Raw genomic sequence first — 22779 nt, 5'->3', positions numbered from 1 at the left:
AGAATGGTTATATTGTTCCTCCATAGATCAAAATTTTCAATTTTTGGGAAGTATCATGATCATCTAATAAGAAAAGTTTCCATCCAAGAATTAGTCACTTGAAGAGGCTTCGATTGAATCCAAAGTAAGATGGAAGTTAAATAAATAAAAAATTAAAACATGCATAAGGGAGCCCCTCAATATTGTTTTGGTAAATTTCAGTTGGGGACTTGACCCATCCAAGAAAGTTACAAAATAGTTAAGTCAACACTTGGATCAATTTTTCATTAGCATGGTTGAGAAACTACCTATTGTGTGAATGTACTGATAATATAAGGATGTGCACAAATTAACCTCAAAATTCCTTTTTATACAATGGTTATGCACTAGAACCTTCAAGTCGCTTTGTTTAACAAGGGAATGTCATTTGTCTCCATTGACAGACGATCCTTGGAAACAAGGTCAAGCAAAGGGATGAAGCTCTTGGCATGCTAGGCCAGACCCGAACACATTATTGTTCGACCCAGAAACCTCATATAGGTCCTCTCTGCTTCAGTCACCACTTCGGAAGGTTCTAGAGCCCATATCACAAGTAAACCAGAAGAGCATTTAAAATCAATAACCAAAGCGATCATTCAATGAGGTTCTTCCATCACCCGATTGTCCTGCATAGAGCATCACTTACTCAAAATCAGTATCAGAGTATAGAGATTTTAATACCATGTTTTCAGAAATAAAGTAAATTGTATTTACCTTCAGGAGGCACCCATGTTTCATAATCTGAACCACCATCAAGAAATGATGGTCTCTCAGGACCAAGTACCCTCTTGGGTTTTTTCTTATCCTTACTGGGCTGATTCCCACCTGATATGTCTTGTTTTTCATGTCTATTCTCGTCTTCTGATGCATAATACCCTCTCGAGTGCTTCAATAGTAGTGCCACAGCATCTTCTGCCATGATATTGGGTCCTGAAGATGATGTTGACTGTTCAGGAGCTTTATCATCACTGTCTTCAGATATCTCAAGCTGCTTCCGCTTCCTTATTATTAGACCAGGAGCTGCAGTTTCGATCCCTGACTCCATCTCTACAATACCCAATGCCTTCATTCTGTCTTTATAGTCAACAAACTGATCAGATTCATGATTATTCACTAGTGCTGCTTCTTGTGGAGTCTCTTCTACTTCTATTTTATCTACAGCCCCAAGCCACTGAGGCTTTAATACACTATATGCGGTAGTTTTGCTTTCTTTTGCATCTAATGCGATTTTGCTAGCTTCTGGCTTCTTGCTTGACTCCATAGTCTCATCACTATCTCCCTGTTTCTGAATGGGGCCATCGGCAGGTTTTTCTGACCCACAGCTTTTCTTTTGTTTTACAGGTGGTTGTTTCACAGTGGAGGAACTGGGGATTTCAGATTTGTGAGGTTTTGGCTCCTGTCCTTTTGGATCCCTTTTCCTGGCAGTTTCTCCTGCCGGATCAGCAATTTTCAGCAAGTAGACAATCCTGTCCAATTCAGATTGGAGAGTGGACAATTCTTTTTCAAGTTGTAAGGCCTTGTCATGCACTGACAACAAATACAGGAAATCAGCAACATAAAAGGAGGATGAAATACTTTCTCAAGCATTTTAATCAGCAGTCGAAGATTCTGAAAAGCCAAAAGGGAATACAAAACCAATAGTGTCCACATTAAGTATAGATGATAAAGCCTTTGCAGATAATATGCAAACCAATATGTAGAAGGACCACCTTGAAATACAATTGTGTGCATACACATCATCATATGCTTTCTCTTACTTTTTCACCGTCCATATGGAATTGCACATGAAAATAAAAAAATAAAAAAAAGAACACATGCCTAGAAAGTCGAAACAAAGGCACTCCAGTGTGTCTCTTCATCACAGTTAAATTCTTCAGAGAAAAAAAATAATTAAAAATCAAACATACAATGTATCCAGGCACACTCAGGACAGCAGCAAGCATGAGGGCAGAAAATTCTTCAGTTACTTAAAAATGGATTCCATTATCAAGCTAAGTTATGCATTTTCATTTCTTTTCCATTATTTTTAACCATGAATTGAACAGAACCAAAAGAATATATATAAATGCCACCCACCAAGCTGAGATGAAAGCCCAGACATGTAAGCATCAAGTGCATCTCCAACTGCATCTCCAACCTCAACTTCTGGTACTATTTTGTTCTTCTCAATTGAAAGCAACTTTCTCTTCTCTTCCATATCTTTAATGATGGCATCTTTCTTATCAAGAAGAGTATCAGCAGTCTCAACCGACTGGTTTTCACCAGTTTTCTGAATAGAACGCTTCTTCGTACGGTCATAGAACTCATCATCATCATCATCACTGGAAAACAAAAAATAATTACATAGGTTATGTAAGAATGTAGCCTATAGTTCGTATCATCATTTGTTACTTTTAAAATAAAACATACAGCATATTTTGGCACTTTGCCCACATGTCCTCCAATGTCTAATGCTTTGGCCGTGTGAATTATGTGGGTTTTAAAGACCATGAACCATGTAAAGAACCATTTTGACAGGCATTTTCCAATAGGCCATGTCAACCAAAAACCAATCAATAGATAGGAACAAATTGAAGTATTGAAAAAAACTCATATAAGCAAAAAAGTTCAAATACCCTAGATTATGAGACGTAATTGTCACTATAAATAAGAACCATAATTTCAACCATTATGATTAAAATATTGAGATAATAGAAGGGGGGACAATCTCACATGAAATTCAAAATTTTTTCACAAGTCATGAAATCGAATAGCTACCAATCATTTATACTTGTTGATTACTCAACAGGCAATCATTATGTACCTCAAATATTCTTCTTCATTTTCTGTTATTCCTTTCTTGGTAGTGCGAGATATCCTTCCAGAACGTGCTCCTATACTTTCTTGGATACTTTCATTCAAGGTCTCTTCCAAGTTTTCAATTTCCTCCATAATCTAATCAATGTCATAACAAAAAGAATGTCTTGAATAAAGAAGGCACCCCATTTGCTTGCTAAAAGGAACAGAGAAAACTCATCTCCTAGCTTCTAAACCAGATGGCATGGCAAGTAAAAAGAACCCACATCACACTCCTATTCATGTAAAAAATTGTTTACCTGTGATATTCTTTGCTCATTCCGAGCAATCTGAGTTTGCTGTCCTTGTGTCAAGCCACCTTGAGCAATGTCTTTAGCACGAATAGCATCTATTTCTTTCTTCATATTAGCAACCTATAGCCAGAAATGAAGGTTTGTCAGCAAATAGAAAATAATCAATGAATGCTATATGAGAAGAATTTGGAGAAAGAATCATCACCAAAGTAAGGGTGCACAACCTCCGAAGGGCTACAATCCAGAGTAACTAACTGAAAATCTTAGATGAGCTCAATTTTTTATCATAGTTTTAAAGGCGCAAGGAACACCCAAGGCGCAAAAATCTCCTATAGCTTAGACGCAATACAAGGCACGTGTCTGAGAGAAGTGAAATGAAACCTAGGATGTATATCAATTTTATAAAATATGATCCAAAATCTAATCCAATCAATAAAAAAAATTAAAATTTCGAACATTAAAATGAAGCATTCAACAAAAAAGTAATAAAATTATATAAATTTCAATATAATATGAAATTTCCAGGATAAAAGGATTTAAAAAGGAAAAGTAAAGTACAAAGGTGTGCCTCTCCAACAAGGCGCTTGCTTGGCAAGCAAAGTGTTATTACTAGGGAGTGGTTGCACCTTGCGCCTAGGTGCGCTTTAAGCATGCCTTTTAAAACTACACATGTTATTGAGCTCCTCTCACAACATCCTTACTAAAGCAGAAAATAATGCCATCAACCTTAAAACAGAAATCCAGTTAATGAATTAGTTTTTCATTCTTTATGGCAAAATTAGTTCAGACGGGAAATGAGATCAAAACAAAACTAAGGCCTTTCCAACATTTTGAAGAACTACAATGCCGTTCAAAACCAATTACTCATGCAACAAGCATAACAGCATGGATTTAACAATACAATTTCCTAGGGTTGCCTTCTTCCAGACACCAATGACTTTTCCAGAACAATTGCTATTCATTTTCACCCAAGACCAATTGAACATCAAATATTATATTCAGTTTGCAACATGACAAAATAGCTTGTAGTGTGTAAGTTGTATGTAGGGCCACAACTCCCAGGATCAAGTTGAGGGCCAACAAAATACAGCACCATCTTACCTCAGTTTGAAATTTTCAACCTAGGGCCAGGTTAGGTGATGTTGGGGCACAGGTTAGATGAGAAATTAGTCTTTTTTAAGTTTACATATTTTGCATTCACTGTCTCCTAAATCACATTCCCATTAATCAAGGATCTCAAAAAGCAATGATCATAATAGAGCTTAAATTTTGCTGTAAAACATAACTGGTAATAAATCTTAAATAAAAATAATTATAATTTCATGCAATAGAAACAATTGAAATCAATCTCAAATAATGTTGTCTATCACATTTTGCAAATCAGTCCATTTTAGCTTTTCTACTTTATTTTTCTGTGCTTACAGTTGAGAGATCCTTCCACTCATAAGAAATACATGTAGAAAGAGAATAAACAAATAAAAACGACAAAAGAACTAAAACCCACTGAAGACTGTGTCTAGCAGAGAAGGCCAAATGGACTGAGGACAGTAAATAATCATCACAAAAATGAGGGACATGACTCCTGTCTCAACCAGCCTACCTTCTTCCAGTATGCCAATCTAAATTCAAGAAGGGGACCCATCACAACGGAAAGGTATGTCATCCTCAGCATCTAATTGGACTCATCTCCATGGTGCTATCCTAAGCCATTCAAGAAAGTACAATCACTAAGTCCCCCTTGATCATTAGCTTTGAGACATCTAATGTTAGTCCTCTTACAGCCCTTTCAATAAGGCTAGAATTTCTACTAAATGGTCAACCTAAACCTAATGGCATCAAGAAACTCTGATAAGCACCTCCTCATGGTCTCGGATGTAGCCAACAATACCCATCTCATTTTGATACACAAGGAGCACCCATCAAAGTTTAGCTTCAAGCTTACCTGTAATGCAAAAACCTCTCAGACCTAACATCCAACCCCATTCTCCAAGTAACAAAGCAATTCTGAATCCATTCATTCAAACCGTCATGATATGACTTATGTTCTCCCACTAATCATACTCTCCCATTAGTAAACTTTCTCAATTATCTTTTCCACAGACATATCCTGATGTAGGACAACCCTAGGATGGTTGCCTACACTCAAGGGTAGGTGGGCTAGGGTTTTATTTTTAAGGTGTAAGGAGAGGAACAAGGAATGAATTTTATGGTAGAGAAGATTATAAGATAAGAAATAGAGAGAAAGAAGAAACAATGAAGAAAAGATGGAAAACCTTAGAGTCTCACTAAGGCCTTCTAGGAGTCTCACCTAGAAGAAAATCAATGGAGTCTCACCATTGAGGGTGGCAACCTTGCAATGAAAGAAAGCATAATATTATTCATCAAATTCATTTCTTTGATTTACATTGATTAGCCTATTTATAGGCTTCTCTAAGAAATCCAAAGTCTACTAGGACTCTAATAACCTATCATGACTCAAATTCTAATTATATTATAACTCAACTAGCTAATCCTAATTAGACTCCAACAAATATTAATCATAATTTAATTCTAAGTAATATTAATCCTACTTTAATTACAACTAATACTAATTCCCTTTCTTGATATATATCTTGAAGATTCATCCTCATCATATCCTTAGAGCCGAACTACATACAATCTCAATGTGCTTTTTAACTGCTTGCATTTTTTGTTTCTTATCACAAATACAACCTTAATCTTTGTATTTGGTTCAATGGCCTCAATAAACATATGGTCCTAGTGGTGGAGAGATAAGAATATTGAAAAAGCAAATTAGATTCATGCCTACCAAATGGTTTTTGGTAATAGATTTTTTTTTTTATTTATAGAAAACGACAACGGAATATATTGATAAAAAGAAGGTACAATTAGAAGGATGAGAAATCCTCCCACCAAAGAAAAACAAGACTACAAGTAATCAAATATAAGAAATACAACGAGAGAATAAGCAAACGGTCTATTTACACACCGCTAACCAATCAAGTTGTAACACGTTAAGAGGTATCCCCTTAAAAACCTTAGAACAAAAAGCCCATAGAGAAGCCAAAAAACGAATAGAATCCCAAAGATACCCTGAATTCCTTACTTTATCCTCAAAAATCATTGCATTTCTTTCCCGCCACACCACCCACATTAATGCGATGCACGCGTCTTGCCATAAAACAACCCCTCTCTTAGAAGATCCGAAACCATTAAAATTAGTAAAAAAACATGTCAGAGATGCTCCTTGGGGAAACCCAATCCAACTTTGCTTACTGAAATAATCTGTGCCACAACCCCTTGGTCAAAGAGCAATGGAGGAAAAGGTGATCTACTGTTTCTCCATGCTTCATGCACAACTTACATATGTCGGGACTAAGTGCTTTGTGGGGTCTTCTCAATTGTAGCAAGTCATTAGTAGATTCATTAGCAAACTTGGTCAATAAAGTTAAAATAACTTCCAAACTTCCATATAAATGATACTAAATATAGAACCTTCTGTTTTTCACCCACACTGTAACTTTCTTCACTTGAGAGTGCAAATTTAATGGGAATGGAGATGCCCATAGCCAATAGTTTATAATGCAATGATAATAAATGAATCTTGAACTCCTATAAAATGCTTCTTATTTTATGAGATCAACATCCTGTTCTAGTTAATTGTTCTACTTGTTAAATCCAAATAGACCTCAATTTAAATAAGATGCTTTGAATTGCCATAAAAATGAAGAGAAAATAGAAATGAAAACAAGTAAAATAGCACCAAAAATACAAATGGTTTTTGTCTATTGCAACAAAATATATATTCTGAAAACAACAGCATATCCTATCTTAAGAATAAGATGGTGTATTAAAAGCAAATCATGAGAGCATAACATGCACCAAGTGAATCTTAGCCAAGAGGAAAAACTATATATTTATTGAATCACACAGTTCCCTTAATAGAAAAAGGTTGCAATGACGAAACACACTTGCCTTCTCAGTTCTTTTAATAATTTTATCTCGGGTTTTTTCCTGCTTCTCTGTAAGCTGTCCTTTGTATGTTTGCCAAGTTACTTCATCAGCATCATCCTAAATATCCATAACCACCTCAGTTAGTTGGAAAACATATGACAATTTTCATTTTTATTGTTCAAGAGAAGAAACTAAAATTTGGATTTGAAGAAAAAGGTCTGATAAATGAGGTAATTTTTGGGAAAATTCTAAACCGGATATGCATACAAGAAGAATGAACAAACTCAGCATCATCCTAAATATCCAGAACCACCTCAGTTAGTTGGAAAACATATGACAATTTTCATTTTTATTCTTCAAGAGAAGAAACTAAAATTTGGATTTGAAGAAAAATGTCTGACAAATGAGGTAATTTTTGGGAAAACTCTAAACTGGATATGCATACAAGAAGAATGAACAAACTGAATGAATTGATGACTTGGACAATTTACATGTGCATTCATGTGCACATACAAACATGATTTGGCACAAAGATCCATGGATTAAAAGGATGACCCATAGCATCTTTTAGTTATAGAATAATTTTAAATGGTAGTTATAGTTCTGAAAGAGAGGAAAATGGTAACCAGCTCCATGGTGACAAAAGAATACACTGGAACCTGGCCTACCACTAATATGCAATATTCCATGTCAGCATAGACGCTCGGAACAACCTTTTTTATTAAGTGTCCAAATACTAAAAATGAAAAAAGGTAAAAGGATCATGAATCCTGCAAACCTCAGGTTCTTCAATTGCATCCTCCCCCATGCCCCACGAGATACCATCTGCAAAAGCAGCTTCCCGTCTTGCTCGTGAAAGTGAAGCTTCACGATCCTGCATCGCTTCTCTGAGGATTTTAGCTTCTCTTATCTTCTTCAAGTCAGATTCCTATAATATGAACCAAACAATAAACCTTCTCTACAAGAAATGAGAATATTATTATGTATAGAGAACAGCATTTAAAGCAAAGGAGGAGAAACCTGTCCATCTGATAGGATTGACAAGAAGAAAAATAAAGGAAATTGTTCAATAAACTAAAGAGAACATATTCATTAGCAAAATTTAAGCAAGAGAGAGTTAAGTGGAACAAGAACTACACAGAATTTATTAAGGAACAAAAATCAAACTATTTTCTATCTAAAATCAAACTATTTATACAGTATATTGTTTTACAATTTTTCAAATGTAACAAAGGAATGAAAAGCAATTGAATTCAAATGAAGTAATGTTTTAAGCAGAAAAGAGATCAAAATGACTTTAAGAATCTCTGCCATAAGATGACAGATTGCAAACGAACAAAAACAAACAAATAAATAAATAAATAACAAAATAAAAATAAATAAATAAAAAGGAGTGACGAAATGGGTTCACAGAATCATCAAAAACCATCTTCATTTTGTAAGTTAAATAACACACATTTTAGCCTCCCAGACAGTTACATTTGCATCTTTATAAGCTGTAAGAAATGGGTTCACAGATTATGCCTTACTATTTTTTTTATCAGAATATTATGTCCTATCATAATGCACTTCAGTTTCCAAGCAGGCAAAGAATGGTAGATTGTATGGATGACGAAAGATTTATCAGAAGAAATTTTATCAGGATTGAGAGTTGTAATTCCACAGAGTCCTTTTTGCAGCATATTCACCCAATTGTCCTTTGTGAGGGTTGTGATGATAGATTACCATGGAGGATCTCTGAGAATGGTTGTTTCATGGCAAAAGTCTTTCTGCAAATACTTAAGTTTGGGACTTGGGAGCCCTCTTGCTTGTTTCCAGCGGAGGGGGTATGCTATTCTATGGCTCCACTTAAAGTTAGCTTCAGGCTTCATGTAGGGTTAGCCTTTTTGCTTAGGAGGTAATAAGAAAGAAGGTTCTTAAGACCAATCAGCTTACAAAATGGGTTTGAACTCTTGTTAACAGCTGTTCTCTGTGCGCACTTGCAAACAGAGGAAGGAGTCAGATGACTTTATTCTCATCCATTGTCAGCCAGCTTGCAGTTTGTGATCTGTTTTTTTCTCCATGTTCAGGGTGTGCAAGTCCTTTCCCATCTGCTAAGAGGATGTGATAAACAGGCCCTTATTCTTCCTCTTGTATGTACTCGATAGAGTGATGACATATGATTTTTATGAATGAAAGCATACAAAATTAGAATTGAAGTATCTCCTGCTAAGACTTTATTCCTTGGTGTACAATTTATTCCTTTATATAGATATCATTGATGGCCTAGGCAGGGTTAGACCGTCTTGTGCCTGTTGTCAACCAAATATGAAATGGGGTTTCAATTGAGTTCTTTCTATTCACTAATTACAAAGGCGTTCCCTTGCATCCCTGCTTCAGAGGGATTTGCTTCCTCATAGAGTCCTAACTAAACCCACTATTTAGCTGTGTAAGATGAACCTAGTTCTGACATAAATCAACCAAGTCACCACAGCATGCATATTTGAAGCAGATGCATCATTTGCAATACGGGTAAGGACTAAAGAAAATATCCAGAAGGAAAAAAAAAAAAAAACATGTTTCTGTCTGTGGCAGATAAGAAATGCTGGACATCTCTTTCTTTTTTTTTTTTGTGATATGTAAGAAATGCTTAACATTTCGTGCTAAGGTCTATGTCAATTTCAGCATCAAAAATATCCTTGTCAGTATTGAAGCAATTTTAAAATCCAAAATTTGCACAAGTACTAAAAGTTATGTAGGAGAAATGTACAATACTTTGACTAAAATAAAATAAAACAAAGTTTAAAAGGTTTAGAAAATTAGAATGAAATTTAGAAAATCTAAAACTGAACAGTGAAACCTTGACATGCATTTTAAATTTCAAAGCCTAGATAAAGCTCCCATCCCTAAAACTTTTTAGAATAAGCATATTTAATGAAAAATTCAGAAGAAAACATTTTCTGTTGCTCACAAGGATAAAACAATGTTAAACATTCCTTGCCAGGGCTTAATTCAATTTAGGAACAAGTCTGGTCTTTTCTTGCATTACAACATATTTTAGAAGCTCTGAAAATTATGTTAAAAAACAATTCCATCTAAAAAATAAAATAAAATTATAAAATGTAAGAATCAGACTGAAATTTTGAGAATTTGAAATTGAAGTTGACCTGCATTTTAATTTCACAAAGCCTGCAAAAAGATCCCCACTTCCTACCATCTTCAAAATAAGAATGTTAATACCCAAATCACATCAAGAACTTTTCACTCATAAACAAGAAAACTCACCAAAAACACCAAAAAAAAAAAAAAAGGCAATATCTATAAGATCACCAACAATTTTTATTTTTTATTTTTTTATAACCGTGAATGTCCGGGCCAGTTTACGCACACCTGGACTAATCCCACGGGACTCTGAAGTTAACGACCAGGTAAACCTCCAGTGGCCCTGAGGGAACTCGAACTGGTGACCATTGGGGAGCAAACCCAAGGTCGGACCAACTGAGCTACCTCTCAGGGATAACAGACTGTATGAGTATTTTATACTAGCCAAACATGTGATGTATGTGTTGTATAGCACATATGAGGGAATTCCATAGAATTTTTCTGATGACTACTTTGTTAGTGTCTTCTTTACAATCAAAACTTTTTCTTTTTCCTTTTCTCTCTTTCAATTGAATACTATAGTCATAAGACCATGCGAAATTTTAGACTTAGAGAAAAATGAAAATAAAAAGCTCTAATTTGGAAGGCACATTCAGGTCCTCAAGAAACACCAACTTAGTAAAACAAGATCAATAGAGAATAAATATGATACATATCAAAGAGAATGCTTCCAGTAATGAATATCAATAATAATTGAAATTGAGGAACACAAAATCTCCATTATATAGAATCCATCAAGAATTTTCTAAAGAACAATGTAGTGCTAATGTGCTCTTACTGGGAGCATCAACTCAGTTGGCCCTTGGAATACATACAAGCGAGTTGAACTGCACAATAACAAACAAAAAGGTGATTAGAAAGATGCATAAATAATCAGCATAAAGTCTGACTTGTTCTTATCAAAATGACTCTTCTCTAGACATTGATGTGATATGATAACAATGCCAGGAGTGGACTACAGAAAATATAATATCATAATAAAACCTTAAATCACCACAAATCCAACAGTTGCAATACATTCTAGAGTATGGTAGTATGAAGTATGCTACCATTCACAGGAAATAATATTTTCGAAGTCAGTCCAAAGAATGTAATATCTCCCTTAATTCTCGAGAACCCCTCTTTTCTCAATCTGATGAATGAAAGAGACACGAGGAATGCTAAACTGGAGTGGAAATATAAATGAAGATGTTTAAAAGAAGAAATTAGGTTAAAAGATGGGGAAAAAACACCAAATTTTTCCACAAAATGGTCAATGTGCATAGCAAAAGAAACTTATCAACCAGAGTAAGAGTTAATGGTGTATGGTTGTCTGAGGAGGCTAAGAAAAAGGAAGGGTGTGCAGGGATTTTCAATCCCTCCTTTCTGAATCAGAAGATTGGAGACAGAGCATTCGAGGAATAAACTTTGAAGTCATGGAGAATGATGACCCTAGGAGATTGGAGGAGCCGTTTTCAAAGGAGGGGTTTTTTGCCACCTTTTCATATTTGAGTGGGGAGAAGGCTCCAAGGCCATATGGTTCCACTATGGTCTTTTGGCATTCATGTTGGGACCTTGTAAAGCTCAAGGTCACAAGGTTTTTTATGGATTTTTTTTACCGAGGCACTTTCAAAGAAGCTTAAATGTCAGTTTCCTGTTTTTTTATCCTCAAAAAAGGTGTAAAAGGGCTTAAAAATTTTAGGCCTATCAGCTTAGCTAAAGTATTGACAAACAAACTCAAAAAAAAGTTGTGGGAAAAGTCATTTAGCTTATCAACATGCTTTTATGGAGGACAGACAGATTATTGATGCAGTTCCTATTACTAACAAAGCCGTTGATGCAAGGTTAAAGAGCAACAACATATGTACAAAGGCAAACCAGAAATTTAAGAAGTAACTCACAGTCCAAATCGAATGACATCACCAACATGCAACTCTGTGTAAACCTTTTTCTTCACCTAATTAAAAGGAAATGGAAGATCCATTAGAAAATGATATCTCACATGTTTAAATTCATCCACAGTTTAGCCTATCCAAAAATATATATATATATATATATATATATATATACAAATATATATATATCAGACCAACAAAGATGTAGACTCCTTCTAAGATATTATGAAAGAAAGAAATTAGTTTTAAAACGAAAATAAGGCATCTGATGGTAGATAAAAAAAATACCACAAATTTCACTTATTCGCTAATCAAATCTAACTAAAGTGATAATAACCTTAATGTTCTAACAATTTATCGGAGCAAAAGTCACAAAACATCCTAATATGCAAAAATTTTAGTGCTAATCACTTCAAAATGGATAAGCAAATTTGAGGTTTCCAATAGGAAGTCTAGGTCATCACTTCTATGAAATTATCACCAAATTTTCAAACTTTGAAATGTCTGATGATTTATTACTACTGCAATAATGCTTCCTTTGATAATAATGAAAAAAAATGTCTGGGTTTCAAATTCATAAGAGCTTGACCCATTAGCCTCCACCAGGCATACATTACATGCTGTCTGATGATTAAAGACCACATTAAAGTAAAATGACAATGACTCTGAAAACAATTCAAATAGAAATTTTTTATTATTATTATCAGAAACAACATATGAATCAAATTGAGGATAAAGAAATACAAAAGAATGATGAGGAACCCTCACAAAAATACAAAGAACCAATCAGAAAATATGTTTGAAGCCTCCAAAGTATTTTAAGTAGACCTATACAACAGAAATTTTTTTTTTTTTTTTTTTGATAGGAAACGACAAAGGAATGTATTAAAAGAAAAAAGAAGTACAAGAGAAGGATGAGAAATCCTTCCACCAAAGAAAACTAAACAACAAGAATATGAAAACAAGAAAATACAAAGTAAAAACGAACAAACTCTCTAGATTAGACAAACCCAAAGGAATATACAACAGAAAAATATCACATGGGAATATACAAAAAACAATTCATTGCCCCAGTATCAGAATAATTTGCTTCCAAGCAAGAACTATTCAATGCCCCTCTCCTTGCTAATCTACACACTGAGAACCACTCAAGCTGGACCACATTAAGGGGAATGCCCTTAAATGTTATGGTGCAAGAGGCCTAAAAGAAGGCAAAGAAATGAATGATATCCCAAAGAGCATCTGAAGCTCTCGCCTTGTTCTCAAAAATCCTAACATTTCTTCCCCACCAAACAACCCAAATAGAAAATATGATGAGAAATCAGAACCTAAAAGTTTCCCAAAAGAGCATGTCAAAACAACTCCACAACCATTGAAATTTGAAAGTGTATTGGGATGCTTGTCTGTTTTCACAATTTTTTAAGCAGAAATAAAAGTTGACAGATTTATGGCACATAATAACAGTAAAAACTCAGTGGAATTTGCATGCTTAAACATTTTTTATTTATTTTTTTTTCTTTCTTATTGATCATTCTCAGAATAGTCATGCTTCCATTTTCATCCACAGAAACAGCATGGTCATGAATCTCTAATTTGATTTTTAAACTTCAAAATTCACTATTCCTAAATCCTAATAAACCTTCAGCCACAGTTTTTTATTCCAACTATAAATACATCCAAATGAGCTCTTAGATAACTAAAATGTTAAGTTTGCATTAACCATTTTACATGTCCATTATGTCATACAACAGGGTTTTAATTTCAGATGGATTGATAAATTACAATACACGAAATAATTTCACCAGGCTCTTCCATGCCTGCACTTTCCTATCTTTTAGTACAGCAGCCACAGAAATGTTTTGAAATACAAAAGCAGGACCTAGTAATTCAAACAAAAGCTCCACCCCTATGCTTCTCAAAACAAGGAATTCCAATTATAGTGAAGCACACTAAGCACAAACTAATTCCACTAATCTCAAATATTGCCAAAGGAGAAAAGGAAAATAAAAAAGAACTGTCCTAATTCCTCAAGCATATGGCTTCCAGATAAAGTCCAAAGCCAAGTTTAAATTAGCACAAAAAAGAGCATGTTGGTAAAGTTCCCTAAGATATATAAAGGTATATACCAACCTTTATTATGGTAGAAACAACCGTCAGGAAACTGAACGTGCATAGAATAGTTAAACGGATAATAAATGAAAATATGACTACCTTAGGATGGTTATCTATAATCACATAAGGTGGTTAGGACTTCTATCTTTTAGGATTTAAATCTTCTAAAAAAATTAAAGAGAACAGAGAATTTCTTTTTAGAATTAGAAACTTATGTTATAAGAACTTCTTTTCATAAAAGTTTCTAGTAAAAAAACTTCTAAATTCTACAAAGGGCTCAAATAGAAACTTTTAGAAAAAATAAAAAATTGTAAATAAAAATTAAAATAAATATATTTTAGAAAATAGAATGTTTAGAAACTTCTTTAAATAGAATTCTTAAACTTCCCAAATTCTAAAGCCTTCCTTTTCTTTTTTTGTCCTTTCCTTCCTTTTCTTGACTACAACTTGAGAGGCTCATCTCCATCAATGAAAGGGCATACAATAGTTAAATGGATGATAAATGAAAATTAACTTTTTTGCTTCTTCACTAATAAACAGAATATATATATATATATACCATACTGACACTTGCACTCTGCATCACTCATTTGATTGCCACATTAGTACTAGGATTCCCAGCTAACATCATTGCAGCCCATTGAATGTAAATAGGATTACGATATTCAATAAAAAGTTAGAAGTTCCATCCAATACCTAACTTTTTCCTGTAAAAAATATATTCAAAAAAGGGGAACGAATTGAGGGTACATGAAACAATTAAAAGACAAGTTACATGGCAATACCTGACTCTTGTTGAGAAAAGTACCATGAGTACTACCAAGATCATAAAGGTAGGCCGCTCCATTTCTCTTAAACTGTAGAACTGGCGAAGAGGAAGGTGGTCAAATAATACAATCAACATCTCTGATAAAAAAACTAATAACATCAACATCCATTCACATCATTTAGCGTTTATGTTCTATTAAAAATATCTGAAAATTTCTGCATTCTTCAACATCAGAAACATCTAGTCAATCCATGTCATATCATGACAATGATCAACCCATACACAAAAAATAGATAAACCAATAATACTACCCAGTTTCCCATGGCAATCACTAACCTCATCATAAAAATTTCTTTTTGAAATCCTTTCAAAGGCAACATAAGGACAAAATAAAAACTCAGAAAATCAAGTAACACCCATTCATTTTGTTTTTCACGATTTTCAACCATAACTAGGAAACAGGAAAAGAAAGAATATATACCAGCATGGAACCGGGAAATCGTTGGGTGCTCAAGGACAAAGTCACAGATATCTACACGTCCGAACATGTAAGCCCCCTTCTCATATCTGGATAATCACCGCAGTTGAAAAGCAAATAAGTAAATAAATAAGAAATACAAACAATAAAGACAAAAATGGTGAGATCATTTCCATGCAATTCCATACAAACATATTATACACCAAATTGTATTATGAGCATTGTTTCCCTATAAATCCAAGTTCAATGCCTTTTTCAAGATTATTCTTGTATGTCCTTCATCCCTTTTCATCAGAATCACACTTCACTTTTAAATAATTTGTATCATGTCCAATTTCCTTGGTATTCTCCATGCAACCCAAATAAGAGATTTGAGATTTCCTCCAAGATATATACACTGAAAGTGTTGTAGATATCTGCAGTTTTGCCCAAAAACTTATTGCCTAACTCTTTTTTTTTCTTTTTTTGGTTCGTTTGCAATTTGATTGGGCATTCAATCTCAGTCCCAATTTTACTAAATCCCCGCACACTTAGAAAATTTTAAAACACTACTAAATGGTTCACTAATTAGAAGACTATGAACAGAAGAAACAACCACCACCAAAAGGAAAAAGTTCAAATGCAATTGTTCTATTTGGGAGACTTACACATCAAGTTGATCAATGATAGAGCCATCCTTAAGAACTTCCAAGTAAAAGGAATGGCCGGGAGGCTCGCTCCACGAAGGAATCGTATAAGGAACTGCAGCACTCTGAGTCTTCTGGTGGTGAGTAGAATTATTACTGGGCTGCATTGCAGAGCTTTCGGAGGCTTCAGTACTGGGTTCGGAGGCTTCAGTTCTGGGTTCGGAGGCTTCAGTACTGGGTTCGGAGGCTTCAGTACTGGGTTCGGAGACTTCAGTACAGGGTTCGGAGACTTCGGTACGGGGTTCGGAGACTTCAGTACTGGGTTCGGAGACTTCAGTACAGGGTTCGAAGAAAGGGGTAGGGCTTGAATTTGGTTGGACGGTGGGTTGGGATTTGGGAGGTGGAGGACCCATGGGCACCTTTGGATTTGCAGAAGTTGAGGGTTCGTCTAGGGTTAGGGTTTGGGATGGTGAGTCTGCGGAGGTGGCAGGCTTTTTGGGAGGCGGAGGACCCATGGATGAGATTGGTTTTGCAGAGTTAGAGGGTTCGTCAAGGCTTAGAGTTTGTATTTGGGGTTCGGTGGAGGTGGTAGGGTTTTTTGAGGGTGGAGGACCCATGGCGGTCTCCATTTGGTGCAGAATGCCAGAAACAGAGGGGGAGATCCAGAGGGCCCTTCACGTTTTGGAACGCTCAACAGGAGAGAAGATCCGAGAGAAATCAATTTTATAGTTAACGAGTTTGCATTGCATTTGTAAGGACGAAAAATTCTTTAATATGAAAATAAAATTCTATTTTTATTGGCCTTTTAATTCTTAATCTATTTTTTTCATAATTAAATATCATGGATATTGTGACCAAATTTTGGAACTTTTTTTAAAAACTATTTTCAAAAAATAATTTTTAAAAACAATTCTTAAAAATAATTTTTAATTATTTCCAAGAACAAAATATTGATTGAAAACTCAAATATGAAAACAATTTTTTACCTTCATCTTAATATTTCTAAATTTTCTAAATTGCATCATTTTGTTCCTTAATTTCCAATAACCTTTTCAAATTCCTTTTTCAAGCCGACCACACCATACTACTAAATATATTGGATAGCAAATTTTTAAAAAACTGTTCATGACACAACTACTTTTTTGAATCTGTTGGTTGAATTTATGCTTAAACAAAATGTAACCTACAAGGGTAATGAATAGTGAGTTAAGAGGCTGCTGAATCTGTTACATATCCTTTTGTAAAGCACTTCTCTCTACCCGTTCGTAGGTCATTTGTGGCAGGCAGGAAAGGCTTGTGCAGTTGTGCAGCTGCAACAGGATTTTAAACCTGCTCTTTCTATGACCCTTTTTTATCTGAGAGAAGAGATCCAATGCTTAAAGCAGGAATCTATTTGATTCCTTCCTACATATTGGTATCAAGTCATAACTTAAACCCGGGCCAACTGGACCAGAAATGGAAGCGCCTAAAGATCAAGAATTTACTTTTCTGGTTAGAAACCAAAGTTAGAAACCAGTAAATATCTAATGCTCACCCTAACCAGAGAAGTCACTTTTGGGGGAGAAACTACATGTTTTTTTGGGATCTGCATACAACCTTAGCAATTGCACATTCAGCAGAATACATGAATCACATTCTGTAAATTCTGTGGATGGCATAGCTACCAAGATGAATAAAGTCAATTATGTCCATCCTAGAAATTTGCAAAATAAATAAATCGTGGCAAATGGACTTTTTATTCTTAGATCACCCAAAAAAAATGATGGGATTTTGCAGCCTTGGCCAGTACCAAAAACCTCCCTCGTGTCCTTAATGGCAGTTCAGAATCTCTCAAACAAGACAAAGATACAACAACTGGGACTTTGGATACAAATAGGTGCATTAAAAGCCATATTCATTGAGGTGGAGTTTGGTACACAGATTGCAGTTTTGATTCCAGTAAAGAAACATATTTATCAAGCATGGAAATCACAGCTTCAAATTCTGTCACTTGCTGTTCTATCGCATCAATCTGCTGAACATACTCGTCGAAGTTACCACTTTTTGCCTTCAACTGCTCCACAAAAACCCTTAATCCTGAAGCCACATCACCAAAGCCTTTATACTCCTCTGCCACTCTCAGATTCATCTTCTCCAAAAGTTCCAGTAGATTATTTGTCCCCTGGAGTGTATAAACACAGGTTAGTTCTCATGAATGGTTAGGGAAATTTCTACATTATTCATGAAAAAGGAGAAAGTAGAGAGCAAGGAAAAGAAACACAAGAAAAAAGCTAGAAGTGAGCAGCTCTAGCATGAATGGTGAAGTCACTTAGGAACCTGTTATTGTGTCAATCAGAAACCATTTAGAGAGACAGTATCATTTTCCTTTCAAAGTGTCAATCAGCAGGAACATGTACTCATGGAGTTTCAGAGCAAAACCTACAATGCTTTTCTATTATTAGGGACAGAGGAAAATGGAAACAAATTGGCTATCAATACACCATTTCTACCCCAAAGAAGTATCAGCAATACATTATGACAATTTCTTTACAGCAACAGTACAATGTGAATTCAGAAACCTCCTATTACAACTTGATCAAAATTTGTGGGGGGTGCAGAGAATCATGTATTAATATCAAATCTAATCTGGAAGTTAACGAAATAGTATGAGCACTGGTCTGAACAAAAAGAGTAACCGGATATATTCATGAAAAATCTAATAACTGAAAAGTTTCACGATGTCGGTATAATTGATGGGGCTCATCAGAAAAATGATGGAAACAAATGCAACTCCTCAAACCAGTTTGGAATCAACATAAGGGCATCGGTTTCTAAATGTCCAATCAAAATCTCAAGATCACACTTCTTCACTATGAAAAAAAACATCAGTTTCGATTAAATTTCCGCTTGAAATTGATCTGCTACTGCATGCAACACAGACATGGTGAGGATTGATTGCACGTTTCTAGTTTTGGCTCAGTTTGGCGTTCGTGGAGAGTAGGACCTGAAAATTGAAGCATTCTCAGTTTTCTTGAGTGTATCTTCCCTCCACATCGTGGTATTGTTTTTCTGTTTCTACAAGGAGTGGTTTTCTAGTAGCATCAATCGAATGGAGAATCCTAACCCTAGAAAAAGGCAAATTAGGGTTTCTGAGACGGAAGTAAAATGAAATAAAATTGAGGAGATTGAGGATTGGGGTTTAAGAGAGAGGGAGAGACCTGAAGTTGACCTTTGACCATGGTGGAGACGCTGGTGAAGAGATCATTCAGAGACTCAGCGAGCGCGTCTCGCTCCTTCGCTTCCTCCTTCCCGGCCATGACTAGGGAGCTACGTGGACTGTTTTGCCCAGGGGAATGCTTAATAGGGATGACACCAGACGATGTGCTTAAAAAAGGGATAATCCTTCACCCTTTTTTCCAACCTAAAAATTATCATCCCTATCTTTTACTTGCAAACATTATCATTTATTTTAAAACACATATAAATAATAAAAATATTAAAAAGTTTTTATATGATTTATTTTTTGAATTAAAAAACGAGAGAATTTGATTTTATAAATTTATAATTTTTTTCATCCCTTTTAATCAATTAATCCCTTAAAAAAAACTTATAATTGTGCATATGATAGATTTTCTATTCAAACAATATTATTTTTTTTTTAAATGTTATTATACAAACTATTCATAAAAACACCACGATTTTACATGCATTAAATATATATATATTTATATATTTTGTCCTTCCAAAAGACAATTTAAATATTAATTATAAAGTAAATTTGGTTTTTTTAATATATTTTATTTTTTAAATAGAATTATAATTATCATTTTTTTTTCAACACATGTAATTTTTCAAAAAATAACTACATAAGATGTCAAAAGTTGTCAAAACAAAATGATAGATGAGGTGTTACTCTGTATATTATTTTATTTCTAAAAATAAAGAATAATAATAACTTTTATATAAAGTAAGATAAACATTCAAAGTTTTAGTAAATATACATAACAGTATATCTAGGAATCATCAATAAAACTAATGAAATATTTGTTCCCCTCTTTTTGCATCAACTTTAAATCATGAATGTTGAATTAATTTTAGAAGCTTTGCATTTTCTTTGGATAAAATGTAAAGATTTTTTGGATAATTGGAAGACCTGGTGTGTTTTTAATATTTTTATCAATAGAGGTTGTGATTTTTATTACTTCCTTTTGTAAGTTGATACAAAAATATAGACGAGTTATATAAGGAAAATATCATAAAATTAAGAGAATCAAATATAGTTAATATTTGATTTCTTTTATATTTCTAGATTTATGGAAATACCGAGGGGTGTCTTCCAAACTTTTGTGTATCTATTTGAATATTTTCTTAACACGTGTTTGCCTTTATGATTAGGATAAATGTGAAGGTTAGACAATAAATTTAAATTCTTTAATCTAAGCAAAATATTAAAATTCATGTAGATTAAAAGAAATAAATAGGCACAGGAGCTAACTTTATTGCTATTGTTAAGATCTTGTGATACAATCATTACATTCATCTTAAACAAACAAAAAAAAACACCTTTATTAGATTCAAAAATCATTTTATACACATTCTCTCTCGATAATGAGTCAAACACTAAATTCTTCGAGATATCGCATGTGTAGCACATTATTGAGAGTGAATTCCTTCTTGGTGTCATTTTCTGTACCTTCTCATGTCTTCGACTTTGGTAGAAGTCAAATTACTTAAGTAAGCTCATTTCCATTTATTTCCATATGATAAGAGAACATTTTTCTATTTGAGCATACATGGCTAGTAACTTCTATGTCTACCGCCATTCCTCAGGGGTCTTCATCAATTAGATCTAACACATTCAATTGTCAATTTCTTTTCCTATATCATATGTACTCACTTTTTCTTGTCATATCTTTAGATTAATAATCATTAACATGATGATTTTGTTCATTGCACACATGACACATTCTCATCAATATTTTTGGACTCGTCTTTCTTCTTATTAAGACTTTAATTAGAGTACTACCTTATTCTTGTCAATTTTTACTCTACCAAGTTTGCCTTGGACTCTATAGGAAGCTTTCATAACTTCTTGTCAAAATTTAATTGTTTCCTTCAATCCTTATATTGCAATCAAGTGATAAAGTCTCATTTCCTTACACATGCTTCAAGTACTTTTTTTTTTATAATGTTTCAAAGAGATTGGTAATTTTCGATCACAATTGCAACTTGGAAAGAGTCACTCAACACTACATTTTTTTTCTACATGTATCTCATGTAGATTGATTTGTAGCCCTTTCACTTGACTCATAACTACTTTGAAGTCTATTGTTTTGAATTCAATAATTCCGTTAAGTATCTACTACAAATTTTTTCAAGTCAACATCATCTAACATGTACTTTTCCCATAAGGAATCCTATAGTTCCTTACTAGTCTTTATTGGACTATCCATATTGTATAGTGTGTCATACAATCTAATAAGGATAAGTTTGAATGATTTCAAACTTTCGCATGTTGATTGCATTTATTTATTAGTTTCACCTTCCGTTAATGTGATAATATCCTTATACAAGACCCAAACAAGATTTAGAGTTATGAAGGTAAAAGAACATATTTTGTTGTCACCCCCCAGGTACGTATTAGTGAACTTCTCAAGTTTTTCACCATATGCTATAGCAGGAGTTATGATAAAAGATATAGAAACCATTTTCACCAATAACTAGTATGTAATTAAATTTAACTACAGAACTTTGAAAAATTTATCTTAAGATTGTTGTCCAAACTAGTACATAGATGGATGCCTATTTTACAATAAAATACTAAAAGTAGAATAAATAAATAATAAAATAAAACTCACAAACAATAGGTTGATCAATCATAGAGTTTGACTCTTAAGTCCTTAAGACAAAGACAAATTTCATTACATTCAAGTGCTTATGGTATAAATGTTATTAGCTCGAGCTTTTACCACATCATATGAAAATCAATTGGTGTTTAATAAAGGTATGTTAAACCTCTTATAATATTTGACATCATTACTCATAGACATATTTTAAGAGTAGTCATTTGGGTGACTGATTATTGACTCTAAGAGCAGCTTATAACTTAAACCCGATGACCCTCACCTTTGATACCACTTATTGGATCGAGTTTGATTATCTCATATGAAAAACAATTAATGTTTACTGATCACATAATAATAATATTTATAATCATAATAAACAACGAATCACTTGATGACTTATACTTATTTAAGACGTAAAATAAGTGATTAAATGGAAAATGAATTTTCAAAATGCACCAGATGAACAAAAAAAAGTGGTCATCGAGGAGATTATTAAGACGTAAAACATATATGTTGAAATAATTCTATCTTACAGACACACAATAAATATATTTTTTTTGAAAGAACATGCTTTTTCAAAGAGTTATAATTTTTTGTTCACCTATAAATAGTTTTGATCTTGCATAAGGTCAAGTCGGTGATAAGTCCACAAAAATATTTAAAAATAAGTCTAGAATTTTAGATGAATATGAGGTATGAATTGGCTGACATCATATTATAGTCATCCCATTAATCCACGGTGGATGGCCAACTAGACACCATTAACAACCCCATAGACAAATATTTAAAAATCAACCATTTAAGATGGATATGGCCTTCGAGTTGGCCAGCACTGTATCATAGTCATTCCATTAAGTCATGGTTGATGGACAACTGGACACCATTCATGACTT

General features: G+C 34.0%; 2 protein-coding genes across 3 annotated transcripts; both read right to left on the bottom strand.

Moving 5' to 3' along the window:
• Positions 1-160: 160 nt before the first annotated feature.
• On the bottom strand, positions 161-16837 carry LOC100261709 (uncharacterized). Its single transcript, XM_002278520.5, has 12 exons — positions 16083-16837; positions 15439-15524; positions 14974-15053; positions 12083-12138; positions 10981-11029; positions 7840-7989; positions 7083-7178; positions 3114-3227; positions 2822-2952; positions 2095-2339; positions 733-1545; positions 161-644 (listed from the first exon to the last, which is right to left on the bottom strand). The coding sequence occupies exons 1-12, from the start codon at positions 16688-16690 to the stop codon at positions 595-597; spliced, it is 2478 nt and encodes an 825-aa protein (XP_002278556.2). The 5' UTR covers positions 16691-16837; the 3' UTR covers positions 161-594.
• A 933-nt stretch (positions 16838-17770) lies between these two features.
• LOC100263512 (biogenesis of lysosome-related organelles complex 1 subunit 2) lies at positions 17771-19474 on the bottom strand. 2 transcript variants are annotated; one of them, XM_002282176.4, is made up of 2 exons: positions 19259-19474; positions 17771-18222 (listed from the first exon to the last, which is right to left on the bottom strand). In XM_002282176.4, exons 1-2 carry the CDS (start codon positions 19355-19357, stop codon positions 17956-17958), a joined length of 366 nt encoding a protein of 121 aa, XP_002282212.1. In that variant the 5' UTR covers positions 19358-19474; the 3' UTR covers positions 17771-17955. The 2 variants fall into 2 exon arrangements, with proteins under 2 accessions (XP_002282212.1, XP_010660551.1); XM_010662249.3 differs by having other exon boundaries at positions 19270-19408.
• Positions 19475-22779: the final 3305 nt, after the last annotated feature.

The sequence above is a fragment of the Vitis vinifera genome, chromosome 14, assembly GCF_030704535.1.
Source record: "Vitis vinifera cultivar Pinot Noir 40024 chromosome 14, ASM3070453v1".
Lineage (NCBI taxonomy): Eukaryota > Viridiplantae > Streptophyta > Magnoliopsida > Vitales > Vitaceae > Vitis > Vitis vinifera.
Note: the sequence above shows the minus strand (reverse complement) of the source record. Positions and strands in the feature narration are given on the sequence as shown.